The sequence below is a fragment of the Conger conger genome, chromosome 4 (genome assembly GCF_963514075.1).
Source record: "Conger conger chromosome 4, fConCon1.1, whole genome shotgun sequence".
NCBI lineage: Eukaryota > Metazoa > Chordata > Actinopteri > Anguilliformes > Congridae > Conger > Conger conger.
In genome coordinates this window covers 9,341,634-9,361,959 of record NC_083763.1, presented here as the reverse complement: position 1 = coordinate 9,361,959, position 20,326 = coordinate 9,341,634, and the positions used below count along the sequence as shown (strand labels likewise).

At 48.6% G+C, this 20,326-nt stretch overlaps 1 protein-coding gene across 2 annotated transcripts in view; it reads left to right on the top strand.

Annotated features, from left to right (window-relative positions):
* The window catches only part of sbno2b (strawberry notch homolog 2b), an 84,202-nt gene that overhangs the window by 7,786 nt on the left and 56,090 nt on the right, over nucleotides 1-20,326 (top strand). For both annotated transcript variants that reach the window (XM_061237344.1, XM_061237343.1), the window contains exons 2-3: nucleotides 10,771-10,971; nucleotides 14,491-14,573. In XM_061237344.1, coding sequence (XP_061093328.1) covers nucleotides 10,849-10,971; nucleotides 14,491-14,573 — 206 coding nt within the window. In that variant the 5' untranslated portion in view covers nucleotides 10,771-10,848. The remainder of the gene's footprint in view (nucleotides 1-10,770; nucleotides 10,972-14,490; nucleotides 14,574-20,326) is intronic.

Here is a 20,326-nt window from a genome sequence, read left to right as displayed (position 1 = left end):
AACAATTTCTTTTCCATTTTCAGGAGCCCTGTTATTCATGGACTCTGTTCAATGGGAAATGCTTTTCCTGCAGATAGCACTGTGGTATAACTACCTCCGCACCACAGAGGAAGCTTGCCCTTTATGATTGGCTGCAACTGAAAGTTTGTGTCCAAATAAATCTGGCTGACCGTAAGGGTCACAAAACCTCCCCGGCAGTTTTGTAAATACTTAAAGGCAACGTTGCAATTCTCCATTTTTCATGTTAGTATGAATTATCGGCAAACACATTTCAAATTATCATCAATTGAATTCAGATTGGGCATTGCTCATATGATATTTTGCATACTGTAATAATCCGCCAGAAAGACTGATGTCTTTCTGTCTTTCCGTGTGGAAGTGTGGATGTGACAGGCAGCCATCGTTGTGCGGGCTGAATACACTGTGCCTTAGAGCATGGACTGTACCGGAGTTCAGTAATGACTAAAGCATCTAAAAATGTGTAATTATTTGCATCCTGAAGGGAATGACTATAAAGGGATAAATCCGCCCTTTCTCCATTCAACCTTGTGTTGCAACTGCTTTTGGGGCGGATGCAGTCCCCAGTGCAGTTCGTTCCGAGCTCTATTCCAAATAAAAGCCTCTCACAAAAGCAGTGATACACAGCCAGGAATGCGCCTTTCACAACTTTCCAATGAATCAAAGGTGCTTTCATTACTGGAATAGCAACAGGTTCGAATGGAGGGGGCGGGCACTGCATTCAAAACTTTTCAGACAGGGGAAATGAAACAAAATAAACACATTTAATGCACGTAATGTAATTTATTTGCAAATGTGCTTGTTCAAGAGACTTGTAACCTCCTGTTTTTGGTGTGTGATTTACACCTGTGAAAAAAGTTGTTCTCAATAGACCGCAGTTTAAAATATTAATGCTAGGCTCAATTTAAATTAGCTCATAGTTTATTTTATATATCGCTCGGGCAAGAATCTCCCTTCAGGTCAAACTTGATGAGAAGAAAATTAAGTGCATGTTTAAATTAAATAAATTACAGATCGTGTTCTTGTAGGTGTGAGAGGATGTTGAGACAATGGAGCGATTGAAACCATGAGTGGCCTCCAGCCTGGCGGAAGCCATTTTGGCTCTTGGGTTTCTTTCCGCCCACAGATTTCCCATCTTTTTTGCCAGGGGACATGGAACACTTGAAATGTCATGGGTGACGGTCCAGTTCCTCTTAAGGGAGGCCCAGTCTTGTCAGATTATGCAGTAGCTCAGTGGAAAGCCACGGATATGTCCGTCCGTGAGCCAAAACTTCAGTTTTTGACTTTTCTGTGTTTGAATAGGTGTGAAGAGACCTTGGTGCCGTGCTACCGGTTTGTTAGACTCCAGAAAAATCAAATAAAATGTATTTCAGCTATTATACTTTTACTGTTTCAACGGAAGTCTCTGAACCGAGGTATTTAACACCAAAACAATGCATTACATTCTGACCTTAAGTCACTTACCGAGGAAAGGGCATATGCTTACAATGTCTGCAGGCCGCTTCCGGCAGACAACACTACGAACACTGTTATTTCTCAGGGGCGGGGGCTTGGGTGTGGTTCACCTCGAAAGCGAAGCTGCCGCGTTCGCACGGCCGGCCCGGCTCGTTTGAGCGTTCGGCCTGTTCGAGGCGATAACGCGGGCGGGCGAGGGCCGCCGTAGCCTGAGCCGTGTCCTGCAGACGCTCAGAACGACGTTCTCTCGCTCCAGAGCACGGACGGGGCGATTGCGCAACGTGCCTGGAATCACGTTCTGTTATTTCCTGCCGTGTCCTTACACAACTGGAGTGTGTCCTGCAAATGCGCGATCTGGACTGGACGCTAACCAGCACTCAAACCCGGCTGTTGTTCGTAAATCTCCGCCAGGTACTTATCTGCGGTCGGAAGGAACACGCCAAGCCGAAAATATGACGATTGGCAGATAAATATTCAGTGGTTCAAAACCTTGGACGGGGAGCAAGACAAATGAAAATCAAGTTGTGATGTTGCCCACATTGCATACCTAGCCGGGCAGCCTCTAGCCTAGTGGCTAGGGTACATGACCAGGACCCAGAGGGTTGGTGGTTTAGGCCTCAGTGTAGCCATGATAAGATCCACACAGCTGTTGGGCCCTTGAGCAAGGCCCTCAACCCCACACTGTTCTAGGGGGGGGTTGTTCCCTGCTTAGTCTAATCAAGTGGCTTTGGATAAAAGCTTCAGCTAAGTAAATATTATTATTATTAGTGTTATTATAGCTTGCTGGGAGACATACAGTAAGCCTTTGTCCTGAATAATACAGTAGGACTCGTCAATCTGTCACAGGGTCCTTTACTGAGAAAATCGGGCCCCCGCGTAACGTGGCCTCATCTTAGATTCCTCATCTCTCTCAACCTCTTTTAGGAAAACGGAAAGGCTGATTCATGGATGAAGTATAGATGAAGGATAAAAAAAATATTTGTTGTGGCTTTCCAATGCGATCTTGTTTCATTGCTTTTTTTGCGTTTGGATGCCGGCCCACTGTTAGCACAGGCGATGAGATATGCGCAGAGCTGCAGTCCGTAGCCTGTGTAGGCGGACAGGACATGGCGGTTCATGCTGGAGTCGAAAGGTCTTTGTGTTATGTCGTTATGTCGCCACTAATGGTGTAAAGTATGCGAGAGTACCTCGTGTGAAAGGTGTCGAATCTGCAGTAATATTGTTAGAATTCATGCATACTCCATATTGGCACCGGAGTGTGTTTTCACAGTTGGGTTTTTAAAGCTGGTGGTTTTTCCGTTGAGTCCTGCAGACTCGGCTGCAGTAATGACCTCTTTCTCTTCACAAAGCTCAGATGGTTTTTTTTTTTTTTCAATTGTGGCTTTCGGACTTTGGTGTATGTTTGCCTGCTAATTGAGAGGCATTTGTATAAGTCTGTAGAGTCATTCTTGACCCGAAAGATGTACATGAACGATGAAGGAGAATAGGGCGTGATTGTCACCTCTATTATGGATGTTAAAACACAAGATCTAGAAAGTATCTGAAACTATTTTTAATTACAGAAATGCAGTTATTTCTTATTTTGAAGCAATTCATTCCAGTTAGTATTCATGATGTATGGCCTTCCTATCAAAGCAGTATCTAGCCTGACTGCAATTTCCTGATAAATGTAGTGCCATAGTAAATGTCGATATATATTTTAAAAAATGATGATTTATTCATGATGACAAATTTACCTTATTGCTGCTAAATGTAGCCCTTTAAGGTGTGAGGTCACAAATATGTGATTAGAATGTTCTTAACTGTTCTTAAATGCTGATGTAACAATCACTACTGGTAATTAAAAGCTATGAAGTTCTAGAACACTAGACTTTAGAATTTTGAAAAAGCATTCCTAAAAACCTGCTCTTCAGTGGGTAAAAAAGCATTGGCAATGACATCACTAGTGTGTCTTTAATAGTCATGATCATCTAGAACCTGCAATTCACTGACAGAGTACACATTTAACACAGAGAAAGCCACCACCAGTGTTGCATTGTGCCAAATACCCTCTGAACGATCTCACAAGGAAATTGCTTATGTTGTGTGCCTCAAACGATTGCAAACAGCTTACATTGTGTGATAGAGTGCCCATTAAAGAACAAAGCCCTCCTACGTTTTTGAAACGGGGCGTAGAATGCACCTCTGGGTCTTTTAAAAGGGCACATTTTAGAATGTCAAATTAACGTGCGGTAAAGGTCCAAATACTCCAAATGTCAGATTGTGGAATATTCCACCTGGCCTGGACTGGCTGGGCTGGCTCCGTGCTGAGAATCACAGTGGTGTCAGGATGACATCTGTTTCGGTGCAGAGCGCTCACGGGACGGCTTTGCCCGGCTCCCCCCTCCGCCGCCTCGTACTCAGAGCTGCTCCTCAGACCGCGCGTTGTTCTGAAACCCCCCCAGCTGTCCTCCGCCGCCACTGTGCAATTATCCTGCGCGGAGCTGACAAGGGCTCCGTTTAATGGGTATTAAACACAGAGCGCCACGCTTCCTTAATTTCGCCGCTTAATTCCAGCGCTCGGATCATCCAAAACACTCGCTTCCCCCCCCGGGAGGGAGCTCAGCGGGCTGCGGGGGGGGGGGGGGGGGGGGCGGAGTCAGGCAGCAGCCGGCCAATGAGGAGGCCCCTCCCTGCATTAGTGGCTTCCAAATATACCGTCCACCCCGCCCGTAACGCATGCCCTGTGAGCGGGGATCAGGGCTTAAAACGGGGGGCGGCTTGCGTCAACCGAAGCGCGGTAAATATTCCGCCCCGTCCCCCCAGAACCCCGAGCTGTGAACACGCTTTTTCCACCCTCACACCGCCAGCCAGGTTTCCTCGCTGCCGGGACATAACCAGGGAATCGCTTCAGTGCCGGAGGAAGCGGGGAACGCTTGAACTGTTCAGCGTCACGTGGAATGCAGGAGGGGGGAGAGGGTTCGCACCGGCCTGAAATTCCTGAATGTGCGAGCAAGTTTCGTTCTGAGGGCCGTGGCGCAGTATCATGCAGAGATATCGAGGGGGGGGGGGGGGGTATCCGCGCAGAAAAACCTGGCCTCCTAATCAGTGCCATCGGTCTGGCGGTGTCTCGCTGAGGATGTTTGGGTTTGGGAGAAGCGCGGTGACGTCAAGCCCTCCTTCCTCAAGGTCAGGCTGGGTTATGCAGGGCCTCCTGACGCCCCCGCACATGCCACTATCGCCAGCACTCGCTGGAGTGATGCGGGGAACAGTCACAACAATGCGCACTCTGTCATGTGACTGCTCCTGGTTTTCGTGCCCTGAACTGTCTGTTGGGCTGCTAGTGTTTACCTTCACTGCTGACCCCCCCCCCCCCCACCCCCCACCCTTACCCAGCTGTCCAGTGCAAAAGCTCTTGATGTGTGTGCTTAACCCATTAAGGTACAACATCACAAATGTGTCTGTTAATGTCGGCTATATTCAGTTAAGAACATTCGAATGCTGATGTAACAACCACTGCCGGTAAATTGGGAAGTAGCCTGGGAGTTCTAGAACACTGACTTTGAACTTTGAGCGAACATTCCAGAAAACCTACTCTACAAAGGGTTAAGGGACTTCCTCTTTCATCTGCTCTGGTTACATTTAGCGTGTGAAAAATCTGTATGGGACAAAAACACAGATGCTTCATGTGACTCAAGTTGTGGATCAAGCATGACCATATCTTGAGATGTGAGCGAATGCCTCCTCTAGGACCCAAATTTGCTGTGGTGGGCCCATTACAATCCCTGCTTTTACCCCTTTAAGGTGTGAGGTCACAAATATGTGATTAGAATGTTCATAATGGAACATTCCAAGGCTGATGTAACAATCACTTCTGGTGATTGAAAAATATTCTAGAACACTGACTTATTGACCTAACCGTTCCCACTGCCCTACTGTACAAAGGGTTAACTTGCACAATGTGCTGATGCTAGGAGTCCTCAATGTCTTCCAGTAAAAACCTCACATTTTAAGCAGAGCGACGGTCTAAAGACGGACGCAGAGGGAGAGGGAGAGAGAGGAAAAAGTGTCCGCTCTTCTCAGGGAGAGACCGTAAACTCTACTAAGTGGATTCTGCGCTCTTTGATGTTGGCTGGCTTTGATCTATTTATATTCGGGATAGTGTGGCATCGTTACGCCACCGCCGCTGCTATTTCCATTACAGCGGGTCCTGTAATGGCGACGGCCTCTGATTGGCTGTGAGTCGCTGCGACTCGCTGCCCTGGCGAGTGGCAGGGTGGGGGCTCGATTACAGACGACTGGCACCCGGAAACACGGTGATGGGGGGGGGGGGGGGGGGGAGTTGGCTTGCTGGCGCTCTTATTGGCTAATGACAGCGTCGGCTGCCACTGGCATTGCCACAGTACGCGCGTTCTTCGCTGAAAGCCGTTTGTCCTCATCAACGCAAATGACTTTGCAATTTGCCAGAAAAAATGTTTAAGTAATCACACTCCCATGTATCTTTAGCCTACCTTGAAACAGATGTGCAACTACTGCGGGTAAACTATAGTCTGTGTTTTAAGGCAAATCATGTGGCGGCAACTAAATGCATAAAAGCGTGCATACGAGGTCAAGAGGTTCAGCCGTTTTTTCGGACCAAATGTCAAGGAGAAATGTGGAAGAAATGTGATCTAAGTGACTTGGACCGTGGAATGATTGTCGGTGCCAGATAGGGTGGTTTGAGTATCTCGGAAACTGTTGATCTCCTGGGATTTTCACGCACAACAGTCTCTAGAGTGCAGAGAATGGTGCAAAAAACAAAAATGATCCAGTGAGCTGCAGCTCTGTGGGCAAAAATGTGTTGTTAGTGAGAGAGGTCAAAGGAGAAGGGCCAGACTGGTCAAACAGGAAGGTGACCGTAATGTAAATAACCACCCATTACAACAGTGGTATGCAGAAGAGCATCTCTGAACACAACGCATCAACAGCAGCAGAAGAAAAAATAAAAAAGACTAAAAAATAAGTCTAATAAATACCTAAATGTGCTCACTTTGCAATTTCCTTCTGTTTAATTATATTGTCCGTTTTTAAACCGTTGCGAAACAGATTCTACAGGAGCGTGTTATTAAATGGGAAAGGATTGTGTTTAAAAAGCTTAATTAATAATGCAGGTCGTTTTGAATGGTGGTTACGCTGGCCTGTAAATTAACTATGTGTCCGTCTATGAATTTTTCATCACTTAATCTCGATAGGCCGTCATAACAAACAGGTTTAAAAGCACGTGGAATCATTTCAGGCCGGGGGTGGAATTCCGTTTCTGTGTAAACCGAAAGCAGGATCGGTCTGTGGGTGTTGTACTCCGGGGTATTGACAGATTAACTACACGCACTGAAAACTGGTTTCATCTTTCACCTGATGGAAGACTGGCACCTCTGTCCGTTGCTAGGGAGTTTGCACTTCCCTTTGTTGTTTTAGTTAACAGTTTCAGTTCTGAAGGTTTGGCTGTTCGTTGTTCCTGTTTACAGTCACAGAGAGATTTTTCCCTTGTAAGCTTCACTTCAGTTCTGTGGCTTTAGGGAGTCGGGTAGCGCCTGTAGCGTAGTGGTTAAGGTAAATGACTGGGACAGGCAAGGTTGGGGGTTCGAATCCCAGTGTAGCCACAATAAGATCCGCACATCCGTTGGGCCCTTGAGCAAGGCCCTTAACCCTGCATTGCTCCAGGGGAGGATTGTCTCCTGCTTAGTCTAATCAACTGTACGTCACTCTGGGTAAGAGCGTCTGCCAAATTCCAATAATGTAATGAATGGGTGCGTAATGAACTGAAATGTTCTGCTGGGATGAAGCTGGTGATTGGAACTGACTGTGGGTGTGGAACTGGTCCCATGATCCGGTCATGTGAATCTCCTCCCCGGCCTCTTGTGTATGTGTGTGTGTGTGTGTGTGTGTGAGATATGGATCAATGTAGCGCTCAAAGATTTTGGCATGTGTGTGTGTGAATGCTGAATGGGCTCCTTTCGATGTAGACGTAAGGAGCCTGTAAGTTAGTTGTGTGTGTGAGTGTGTGTGAGTGTGTGTGAGTGTGTGTGACTGTGAGAGTCTGCGTGCGCGTGTGAGTCTGCGTGTGAGTCTGCGTGTGTGCGAGTGTGTGCGAGTGTGTGTGAGAGTCTGCGTGCGTGCGTGTGAATGCTGAATCGACTCCTGCTGATGTGGATGTAAGGGCGTGTGTGTGTGTGTGAGTCTTGGATCCCGGGCCTAATCCCTGCTCGCTGCTGCCTGTCCCAGAGTCACGCAAGCCGAAGGCTGGGAATAATCGCCTCTCCCCGCGGCAGCACAGAATCCGGAGTCACACAAAGGCCTGCTGCCCCCGCAATTAAAACAAGGAGTTCATAACGGAAACTGGCTCTCTCTCAGCAATCTTTCGCTTTCTTTCTCTCTCCCGCTCCCCCCCTTCCTCTTTCTCTCCTCCCCATCTCTCCAATCTGTCTTCCCTTTTTTTCCTCCATCTCCCTCTCTCCCTCCCTCTCTCTCCCTCTTTCTCCTCTCTCTCTCTCCTTCCCTCTCTCCTTTCTCCTCTCTCCCTCTTTCTCCTCTCCCTCTCCCTCCCTCTCTCTCCGTCCTCTCCCTCCCTCCCTCACTGTGCTGATTCTGTGGACCGCTTTGTAAATAGTTCAGGACTTCAGAAGGATGTCATTATGTTTCCAGCTTAATCCCGTGTGGTATTGAAATGGCTGTGGCGTCATATTGCTTATTTCAGATGACACGGCAAATTCATCTCGCAACGACCCACCGCCCTCCAGTTCCCAGAAGCCTATCTCTGCACCCATACAAAGAGATACGGGCAGAAGAATAAATAGGGGGAATAGCGCCGTGTGTTACTGCAGCTTGTGTCCTCATCGTGCGGAGGCAGGAAGATGTTTGTTCAGTTTCCCGGCAACCGTACGGGTGGAGGGGAGGGCTCGTGGGCCAATACCTCCATGGCCCCTGAGAGATTCCTGGGAACTGTAGTTTTCCATCGAAAAAGAGATACAGTTCTGTGTGACCGCGGTAACCCCGCACGTACGCAAATTACAGGGAACCCTGTCCTCCGTCTTCCCCGGGCCCGGGAAGTCGCGGATGTTTAGTGCGCGTGCTGGAGGTCTCCCCGGAGCTCTGTGCGTTTTGGGGCCCCTGGGTCAGAGGCCTTGCCTCTTGGTTGGGGCCCCTGGGTCAGAGGCGTTGTGTCTGGTTCGGGGGCCGGCGGTCCGAGGCCTTGCCTCTTGTTTGGGGCTCCTGGGTCAGAGGCGGTGCGTCTCATTCGGGGGCCGGCGGGACGCTGTCGGGGCCCGAGCGTGTGCTCACACAAGGGCCCCATTCTCCCCGCCCTGCTGTGGCGGTGAAGCCCCCACACGCGGCAGCAGCACATCGGGGAGCGGGCCGGGTCCTGTTACACAAAGACTCGCTTATGGAGTCCCCCGTCTGAGCTGTGCGCCCCCCTGCCTCCTCGCCCCCCGTCCTGCCCCCTCGCCCCCCGCCCCTCGCCCCTCGCCCCCCGCCGGGGCAGATTTATACGCAGGTCTGTGGTGAACCGAGGAGGTGGCGTCAGAGCTTGGTCTGTGTGGAGAGAACAGGGGAAATGAGAGCGTGCGCTCTGTACATTACACGGCTTTGACTTCTGTCGCGGAATGTGTGTGCGTCAGCGTTCTGTACTCGTGCGTGCGTGCGCGTGTGTGTGTGAGCACACGTGTGTGAGTGTCTATACCTGTGCGTGTGTGTGTGTGCGTATAGATATAGGTGTGTGTGTGTGTGTGAGTGAGCACGTGTGTGTGTGCGTGTGTGTGCGTGCGTGAGTATATGTGTCTGTATATGTGTGTGTGTGTGTGTGTGCGCGTGTGTGCGTGCGTGAGTATATGTGTGCGTATATATGTGTGTGTGTTTGCGTGTGTGTGTGTGTATATGTGTGTGTGCGCGTGTGTGTGCACATGTGTGTTTGCGTGTGTGTGTGCGCGTGTGTGTGCACGCGTGTGTGTGCGTGTGTGTGTGTGCCTGTGCATTTCCCTGATTACACAAAGCAGGATCTGTGGTGGGAGTCCTCCCCTCTGGAGCAGCTGCCAAGCTGTGCCACTCAGTCTCTGTTCCCTGGGCTGCTCTGTGCAGCAGGACCAATCAGAGGACCAGGAGGGTGCCAGCGTCCAATCAGAACCGCTGTGTCTGCCCGCTGGATGGGAGCTTGTTGCGGGTGACTCTGAAGCCGGTCCAGGCCGTTCTGGGTCGACTAGCCGTGATGGGATCTATGGGAATGAGTATGATATCCGGGACAGACAGAGCCGTTATTTTTAGCTCCGGTCCGTTCGTTTAACGCGAGGGCGCTGTCGATTATGCGTCGACGGAATTTGAGGTCGGGTTTCTCCCGTCCCCGATCGATCCGTTATTAACGCGCGGAGGCGGAATCACTCACCGGCTCTGAACTATGAGCGCTATCGACCGACCGGCGTTCATTTTGATCTGTAGCCAGCGGACGCTTTCATCGAACGTACGGACCGCTGTCCGCTCCAGCGTCTCAGTGTCCCCCCCCCCCCATCTCCAGATGTGTGAACCAATGTTGTTTCACGGATGCTCTTCGCCTGGTTCTGCGTTTACAGTCAAAGTAGTCTCCTCCTCCATACTCAACCCTGCTCCCTCACCTGCGTTTTTATATTTTATATCATTTGTATACCGTCTTGTTTTCGAACGAGCCCTGTTCGTTGATCTTGTGCTTCTTCGCCGCTGCAGTGCAGTAGCTAGCTATAAACTCTCTAAAACCTGATCCTGCCCCACAGGGTTTTGGAGCCACACCCTCCCCTCCCCACAGAGAAATGCGTCACACCTGGGAATGTCCCAAACTCATTTGAGAAGAGAACATACACGCACACGGGCATAGATTTGGCGAATGTGTGCAAAGACTACCAGGGATTGCCAGTGAATCAAATAAATTTCTGAGCATAGTTATTGTATAATATTTTTAAGGTGAAACCTACGCAGTACGCCTTTAATCTGTAGGGCAGAGATCAGTGACTCGGGGTCCTCGAGGGCCGAGAACTGCTGGTTTTCCCCCCCTCACTTTACCTTGGGAGTCAGGCGTGAAGACAGTCTGGCCAATGGGAAGCACTGATTACCTGGGAGATAATGAACCAGGTTTGGAGTTGTATTCGCTGGCCATTTGATGATCCCTACCGTAGGGCTATACCGCTCCTGAACGAGGTGGAAGATGCACGCTCTTCACTGTCAGAGACTAGGAGACCTTGCAAATGGCTGCCTGTTCGAGTGTTTGGACACTGAAGCAGCCCCTCGTGCCTAACCCCGCCCCCCTCTCTCTGTTGGCAGGTCATGGGTGACGAGCGGCCGTGGTGAGCCTTCTGATTGGACGAGCCGTGCGGTGGTCATGCCTGGGCCCGTAGCCTGATGCCCACCCTCTCCACACCTCTCGCCATGGACGGGGAGAACTACCTGCACCCGGAGGGGCCTCAGCTCGACAGCGCCCTCTACGGGCTGGTCTCGTCCCCGCGGCTGCACACCACCATGGAGGTACCCCACCACCGCCGCCGCCCTGGCCAACGGGGTGAAAACCGTGCCCACACGCTCAAAGACCTCCCAGCCAGAAGAGCCTAAACCAGGGGTTCCCAAACTATGGGTCACAACGCCAAGTTGGGTCGTCTGATTTGAGGCTGGGCTTGATTTGGTCGGGGTCCTGTAAATATGCTTGGGGGGGGTATCAGAAAAAAGGTTTGGGAGCACCTAGCCTAAGCATTTCAATTCCACGCACCTTAGCCTAGGCGTTAGCCTCGAAAATTACATTGTTATTACATTGTTAACACCGCTTCTGCAACGTGATGTTGAAAGTGGCGCTGAAGGATTATGATCAACTTGGTAGTCTGGTTAATCAGTCTAGCTAGTCGGTCTACTTTCCATGGTTGGGGGTCATCGTGTAGTTTTTGTGGGATTTAATAACGTAGACGATGATGTCAGGGAGTGATACCCTCAGGCAATTGAGTCGGATCATCTGTCCACTCTGTAACCGCATAAGGACAGCACTCCAGTCCTGTTCGGTTTATTTTTGCTAAATACCTCTGCTGGTCTTTAAATATAACGATTGAATGCAATTTGCAGACATTAGTAATGAATTAAAATACTAAAATGGCAATTCTCTCCGATGGCAAGCGCAGGTTTGCTTTCCCCCTCGGAAGGCTCCGCCCACATGCCTATGATGCGTTTCCCGCTGGAACCATCGAACGCGGTGGAGTTCTAGAACGCTGGCATAGGCCTAGAACATTCCAGAATGTTCAGGGAACAGGCAGGAGGGAAGGGGCGTCGGCGTGAAATATCTGGTGCGGCTTTAATCTGGAAAACCGTCTGTTAAATAACACATGGTATTTAGCTGACACTTTTATCCGAAGTGACTAACAGTTGATTAGACTCAGCAGGGGACAATCCGGGGTTAAGGGCCTTGCTCAAGGGCCAAGAAGCTGTGAGGATCTTATCGTGGCATCACCAGGGCCTTGAACCACCAACCGTCTGAGTCCCAGTCATGTACCGTAGCCACTAGGCTACAAGCTGCCGCCTGCATATTGTGCGTCATAGTGTCCGTGTCTCCTGCCTACTCGCACCGTTTAAATCCCCAGTCCTCTGACGTCCGTGGCCAGCCAGCTGCAATTTCCCGCTCTTCTGATGGCTCTGCTTCTCCCGTTGTGTCACCAGCATGCAAATCGACACCGTTTCTGATCTGAATCAGTAAATTCGCTCTGCTGCTTAGTGAAAAGAGTCAATGTCTTGCGGAGGGAAAAAAAACGTGTGATTGCCGATTGCTCGGGCGTTCTTTACTTCCGTGATATCTTGTGTCGAGGTCCTCGCTGCTCTTCCGTGTGTGAAGAGACAACACTTTTTGAGAACATAAACATTGGTGCAGGTGTATCAATGTTAGCAAGATCCCCGGTATGTACAGGAAAACAAGTGCAGCTTGTTTAAGCAAACATAAAGATGTTTTACACAAGATACATTCCCCCCCACATCATCTTTGGCAGCCATCGTCAATGAAAGAGGCTGCTTCAACCTTATGTACATACAAAGGAACGTCAATTCCAAACCAAACACTGGTTTAGAAATGAGTCCGGTCTTGTGACCAACGTGTACAATGGTCCTTTGATAACCAGCGAGGTGAAAATAAGGAAGTGCTCCAGTGGTAAATTGGTTGAAAGGGCCTCTGTCAGGAAAAAGGACTGGGTTCCATTCTAAATCGCATTCTTCCTTTCCAGACGTTCCCTATTCTTGCTTCAAGCGGGGAATCCCCAAAAACGCAAGGATGGAACACGGAGGCCACGCCAAATAGGGTTCAGTTTCGAATTATGAAGGGGGGGGTCAATTATATTCCCCTGCTCCCTTGTTCTTCCTCCCTCTTGCCAAGGGTGTAAAATACCAGCTTTTATACGCGAAGGGAAATCCAGTAATGCCATATCATTATTATATACTTTACTTAAACACGATAACATCGTAGGTCAAGGACATTAAAATGAAAAGGAAACATTGAAACGACAGATCTCTTTTCGTGATGGTCGAGCGATGGTCGAATATTCCGCGCAAGAAGAAGATGCACTTTCAAATGGAGGAATGCATGTTGGCGAATGGGAGGGGGGGGAAGAACTGAGAATTAACCATTGTCCCATACTTTATCCTGCCCGTTTTTTTGTTTTATGTTTTAGGTTTATGAAATCCTTGCTAGTGTTTTTATTGCTATCACTCAAAATATAAGCTGGGGTGTTTCTTCTGCATTATTGTGAACATTCCAAAGTCACCCGAGGTTACGTCTTATATAGGTTGTGAGGAGGGTTCAGTTCTGTTTTTGGTTTGGTTTGCTCATTGTCTATCCAGCCTTGCAGAAGCACCTGTTCAGTTTGTTTGTTGTGCGTCAGATTTAGTCTGGAAATGTAGTCTCCCTCGAGGGAATACAGCCAGGGAAGGCAATCTTTTAAAGTGGAATCGAACGCAGCCCGACTTTACTGAGTTAACTGGAGGACAGCTCTGGGTAAAACCCGGAACCGCTGTTTTTACTTCAGTCCATGTTCCACATTTGTGAGGGTTCCGGGTTTTACTCATTACATTGCATTTAGCTGACGTTTTTATCCAAAGCGACTTCCAGTCGGTTAGATTTAGCAGGGGATAATCCCCCCCCCCTGGAGGAATGTGGGGTCAAGGGCTACACCGGGGATTGAACCACAAACATTGCGGGTCCCAGTCATGTACCTTTTGCTCTACGCTACAGGCTGCCCTGTACTCAGTGCAGTTATCCAGTTAACTGGGTAATCCTGCTTTGTGATATTGCGCTGTGGGCGTGGCACGTGACACAATGATGGACAGGATCAGCCTTGGGTTACCAGCCACTGGGATGAACCATCGGCAATATTCTAGGGGGGTGTGGTGGTCGAGGATGGGGGTTGCTTCACCTTAAAATGTCGGTGTCCCCTTTTTAGCACCCAATGGTACACTCGGGCTGAAACAATAAGCATCCTTTCCACTTCTTTATTTCGGATTAGAATTATTTTTTTAAGACATATTACATCTAAATAATTTATACTGTGTAGTACGTTATTGAAGCCGTTTAGATTCAGTGCCTTGCTTGTGCTAACCAGGGCTTTGTACAACGGAAATAAGTCATAGTGACTTTCATGTGTTTTGTTTCCTTGATAATTTTACTATGTATATGGTTGTTGCCCAAGGGCTACTGACACCATGCATATTTAAAAATGTCAAATAAAATCAATAAATCATTCAATGCCCAAGGGTATGAGCACCCCAGCCGGGAAACAAACCCACAACTTTTCAGTTACAAACCCGGCCCCCTGACCACTATTCTACCCTGCTGCTAGGTCAGTCCAATATTATCATCCTCCTCCTTACCAAAATACAGAAATGTATTTATTTCTATTTCTCTCACTGTTGCATGGTTGTAGTTAATAAACGTTGCCTGCTTTACTATGTAATGAGGACTGTTAGCTGTATAGTCTGTAAATGAGTCGATTGTGTTTTTAAATGAAAGTATTTCTTCTTTTTCAGAGCCAGATGTACCCGTCGAACTCTTGGGGCTTCTCCCAGCAGGCTGCGTATAACTTGCACTGTCCTATGCAATCTGGAAACCAGTAAGTACCGAGTGAAACGACCACCTCCCCGTGTCTCAGTGCGTCTCGCCCTGTTTTCACCCATGTCTGCGCCGCGAGGGCTCGCAGTCGAGTCGTGAAAGGAGGAAAAACGGAATATGAATCTGAACGAGGGTCAAAGTCACGCGTGTTATTACAGGAGGTATCCGATTTCCAGTTTCATATTTGCTCGTTATTGACGATTTCTGTAAACCATTCATATCTATGGCCGTGCAGCGGCAGGCAAACTTTCGGTTTCATTTCTGAGATGTAGGTATTGCGGGGCGTATCATTCACTTGAATTACCTCATTACAAACCTTTGAGGACTAGGAAATCGAAAGGATTCCAAAGAAACCTTTTACGCCAAACAAATAAAGCACTGAGTGAAATTAAAGAACAATCCCTGTGTCAGAACAATCAGTGTTGCCAGGTTACCAGGTCCGCTTATGTCGCGACTTTGGGCTTGGGCCTGTTTAAAAAAAAAGAAAAAAAAGAAGTGGTTTTGAATGGTAATAAGTGACCCTTTTTTATATTCTTGGTTATTATTAAGCAAGGAGGAATAGCATTAAGTAATCGCATTTAATTGCACAAGAACTTGTAAACATAGCTATAAACCATTACTTCCTGTTCATAATCGCTCCCGTTCCTGACAATAAAGTGGCGTAATTTGTCTTGCAAAATCTGGCAACTCTGCTCCCTCCTGTCGGAGGTTTTAAGATGATGTAAATTTTGGGTGTGGGGGGGGGGGGGGGGGAGCCTTTGTTCTCTCGCTGTAAGTGGCACAGAGCTGTCACTCTGAAAATATTGGGGTGGCCTCCAGTTGCGTTATTAAATTTCATTAATTTCCTGCGATAGGCTGCATGGTCGGGCACCGGGAGGGGGAGGGGGGGTGCATCAGGCAGCTGGGGCAGGTTTATTGCCCGTGTGGCAGATGAGATGTGTGCATAACGCTTTCGACCCCCCAACTCTCCCTTCCTTTTGCATTGGCCCGCTCCGCCTCGACAGAGTTTAACCGCATTCTTAGAAGGGCCAAGCCAGGGCCTCGGGTAGGCCTCCAGACAACCCCAAACCTGCTCAAACAAAGCTCGTCCACTTTGCTCTGACAGTTACTGCACCGCACTTAATTCACTCGCTCCCGCTAATTGTTCTGCGGTTTAGTCTTAACTAAACGGCAGATTGAATGAGGTTTCGATAATCCTAATTCTCGTTGTGCTGTGCCCTCCCCCCCCTTTATTTTTATTGTTTAGCCTTGACTAAAAAATAAAATGTGGCGGTTGTAAGGAGAGACGTAACGCTGCTTTTAATTTGTCGTTTCGAACGCAAGGCCGGAGGAGTGGGAGGACTGAATTGTGCCCTTCCTGTGCGCACAAAAGCACAAGCGAGTCTTTCAGTTTACTCTTGTGTGTCCAGGAAATTGTTCTGATAGAGTAGCGAGATTAGGGCAGCGGGGGTGGTGGGAGTCAGTCTCCCTAATGTCATTTGATAGCTATCCCAATAAAGCACAGCCTTTTTGGGTTGAACCTTGTTTTTTAATGATCTGTTTATGCAGCGCTTTTTTCGTATATCATTTTCAAAGCACCTTCCGAAACAAGAGTATAGCGTGGTGTTGACAGGCTAAGAAATGCATTTTAAATGCATAAACATGAAACGGAAGAAATAAATGGTATGGCGTATTACATGCGGTTATAAGCCAATTTGAAAGAAGAACATTCTTTAGAAGGATTTTCATTGAGTAAACTCAAAGCTCCAGAGACGGAGAGGGCACTAGTCTGGAAGGCTCTGTCTCCTGTTGTTTAGTCTGGGGCAGAAGAAGGAGAAGGGCTTTATTTGCAAATCTCAGTTGGTTCGTTGTTCATCTGAACCTTTATTCCAAACGGCGTTATCTTTTTTCCCCTTCTTTTTTTTCATCCAGTCTAATTTAATCATTTGTGTATATTACATTTTGTGCCGTCTTTTTTCCTTCTTGACAAAGACACTTAACATCAGACGTCACCTTGAATTAAACTAATCCCTGCCCTGGCCTTCGGGAAACAAAGGAGGTAGTTTTCCTCTTCTCCCCATAGCGCCCCTTTGTTTTCCGTTCTCTTTGAAAGCGTGCCTCCGCTTCCGTCGGAGTAAGTTATGACACTGAAGGAAAACTGGGGATTATGTGGGTTTCTACTCACTTCAAGGTCAGGTTTTAGCAGTTGGGTTTGAAATGCTGTTCAGGACTTGGTTCAAGGGAGAAAATACGTCAAAATGTAGAATGTTTTGTTCCCCTAACCGATTTGAATTAAATCGAAAACACCCACCGGGAGTTTGGGTTGGTGTGCCGCTTCGTGTTAAACTTAATTTGATTTGTTTTGGCCTCATCTTGCTTTCAGGCGGTGAACGTACTGAAAATCCTTTCCGCTTGATGAAATATGAGTTTACCTGCTGACGAGGGGGCACAGTGCGTATTTACAAGCCGCCCCAGTCGACTGCGAGCGGGCAGCTCAACGGAAATGCGCGGCGGATATTTATAGAAGTAGTTGAGACATCGCGGACTAGCGTGTGCCAGACGCATGTGTTTGCGTGCGAGGGTCGCTGTGTAGCAAGCTGCTGGGTTTTGTAACGGGTATGGGAGTGTGCGCCTTTCCTCCTTATGCGCTGGCTAGATTCGTTATGCGCTGGCGGTCGCGTATTCGCTCTCCTGCAGCTTCTGCCGCCGCTTTTCGCTTTACACCTCCCACCCCTCTCGCCCCTCACCCATGAAATAATCATGAGCCCTTTAAATCGGCTTTGTGTTTCGTTTCATACGAAGCGGGCGGCTCGAAACCCTGACGAAAACGTTGTCAGAGCAAGACGGTTAAAATCACGCTAGGGTCCTCCTCTCTTGCTGTAATTCTCATTGTTCGCCCTCAGTAACTGGGGGAAAGGTCTGCACGATCGTGGCTTTTGTAGAATTGGGTAAAGGGTCGTGTTCACAGACCGCTATTATTTTAATTTGACGATGAACGTAATCGCTTCGCTTTGCACGAGTAAGAATCCCTTGAAAGCATTCTGACAGTTTATAGGAATTTATAACTGGAGGCCTGCAGGAATGGTTGATCTGTTCAATACCTTCTAATGTACAGAAGGTATAGACAGGAGAGTAACAATCAAGCCAGGTTTTCAGGTGCATTTCCAACCTCCAGAGAGGGGGAGAAAATAAGTGCTGACAGTCAGGAACCACGTTCTCTAATCTCTAATCGCACTGAAAGTGGTTTTATTTTCCCTGTACTTGCAGTTTTGATTATGAAAATAATGGCCCTCTCTGCTTGAAATGGGACATTTGCAAAGTAGGGAATTACTGAGAAGAGACTGCTTTCTGGATCCGCATGAAAACAGTGAGGCCTTAATTACTTTTTTCGCCATTGTTTTCATAATCTGGTTTGCCCAAATTTAGGCCGTAAACCATTGCAGCCGGCTGAGTGCTGTCTTTGTCCAGAGAGTCCTTTGAGGTCGGGGCGGGTAAGTTTTTTATCTCTATGGGCGACTCTGCCGGATGCAGGGAACACAGAAAAGGTCTTTCTTTCAAGGCTAAAGGCGAAAAAAGGGAGAGGAGAGAGAGAGAAAAAAAAAGCGTTCAAAGGATTTCTTTTAACTCCCGACTTCTCCGAGTCAGGAAAGCAAAACAGCAGGTGTGTTAAGAGTTAAGACTCTTAAGAGCGCCGTTTGAGGATTGCATCGCTAATACAGGGTAGGGGCTGTTTAAACAAAAATAAATACAAAAAATACAGGAAAGCTATTAAAGAAATATTTCCTTATTCAGTCAAGAACTAAGTGCACTCTGTTTGCCGCCACTTTCCGGCTGGTTTCTCCGGTGACAGGGTCAGTGTACAGAGCCCGTGTTGGTGTACTTTGTCTGAGTCTCCTGCAGATATAGCCACAGTACAGGCTCGCAGAAGGTAGGTGTCAGTCAGTGGCTGCTGTATAATCTGGGACTGCTCCAGAGCAACTTTTACTGCTCACATTATTAACCCTTTACGGCAGCTGTAACCAACACTGTTCCTGGACAGCTACCTTCTGGTGGGTTTTTCATTTCAACCCTAATTTGGCACACCTGACTCTACTAATTATCAGCTCTAGCGATCTCTGGCCGTTGCATGAGCTGTGCTTTGTTAGGGTTGGAGTGAAATTCCGCATTCCAGATCTCCAGGAACAGGGTTTTGGTTACCACCGCTTTAGTGGTAAGCTTTGTGAGATCACACACATTGTGATTAGAATGTTCTGAACTGAGTTCTAATTCTAATGTAGCGATCACTGCTGGTAATTGAAAGTAATGGAGTTCTAGAACACTGACTGACATTCCAAAAAAAACACCTATTCTTCGAAGGGTTCAGAAATTCAGTCCATTTATGTAGCTGGTTATTTATATTACAGCTGACGCTTTTATCCAAAGCGACTTGCGGCACAGTACCGTCGATTCGACCCCGGAGTGATGTGGGGTTAAGCGCCTTGCTCAAGGGTCCAACAGCCGCGGCCGAACTAGGGCTTGAAGCACCAACCTTGCAAGCCAACCAGTCAAGCAACCTTGCAATAGGCTACCCCATACACTGAAGCAGCTGCGGTTAAGCGTCTCCCCCTGTGGTACAGTGGCTGTAGAGCTGGCTCTGAAAGGGTCCAGTCGCCATGCGGGCCTGGGGGGGGGGGTGGCGGGGGGCCGGCACCAGGCCCGAGACCGGTGTGACGCCTCCCTCTTGCCTCCCTCCGGGCAGAGGAAGGGCCGCGGGCGGCACTCCGCTCTGATCCAGGCGGGCTCCGTGGCGCTAAGCCTCACCTGGCGCTCCAGACGAGGGTGCGCTGGAAGATGAAACGCCCTCCCCCCCCCCCGGGGCCCCGGGGCCCTTCATGAGGAAAGAGAGCGACAGGGCGGAGCCTTCCCAAACCTCACCTGGAGCCCGGAAAGCCCCCGCCTTTCATACCGCTGCGCTATCGGGTGCTGGCAGCGGCCGTCAGCGGCATTCCAGCTACACTGTTACCGGAAACTTCCTGGAACTTTCAGCCGGTTGGGGTTATACCTGCGACACAGTTTCTGACATATCAATGCTGTTAAATGTAGTATTGTGACCGTGATATGGTTTGTTTTGGTTTTGGCTCTGTACGGCAATGAATATGAGGTCAAAGTGCAGACCTGTCAGCTTCGATTTGAGAGTATTTACATCCTCGTCGGATGATCCGTGTAGGAATTACAGCCCTTTTTATACGGCCCTCCAATCTTGTTTTCAGCAAAATATTCAATTGGATTCAGGACAGGTGATGGATTAGGCCAGTCGAGAACGTCCCGCTATTTGGTCTTGCGCGGTTTGTTTGGGGGTCGTTGTCCTGCTGTTGGGTGAAGCACCTTCCGGTGAGCTTTCCGGCGTGTGGTTGGATCTAACCCGATTCTGTGCGCTTTGCGATCCATCATTCTGCTGCCATCAGCGGTCACGTCACCACTGAAGACAAGTGAGCCGGTTCCGGTGGCAGCCATCCACAGCCTCTTCCCATCAGGCCGATGCTTGTCTCGTCTTTTCCCAGTTTTTTTTAATGTACTTTTCAGCGTTCTCGCATGGCTGTTGTGTTCTCGAGGCTCACCCATGGTTTTCTTCGTGCGGTGAACCCTCTGAGGTGCTGCAGGTGTAGCGTCTGTATGACATGCCGTATACCTACATCCTGAAGAGAGTTCTCTGACATTTGAAAAGGTTTTTTTTTTGGTCATCCACTACAGAGGTGTTCTGTGTCTTCCCAGGTGATTTGCTGTGGTTACGCAACA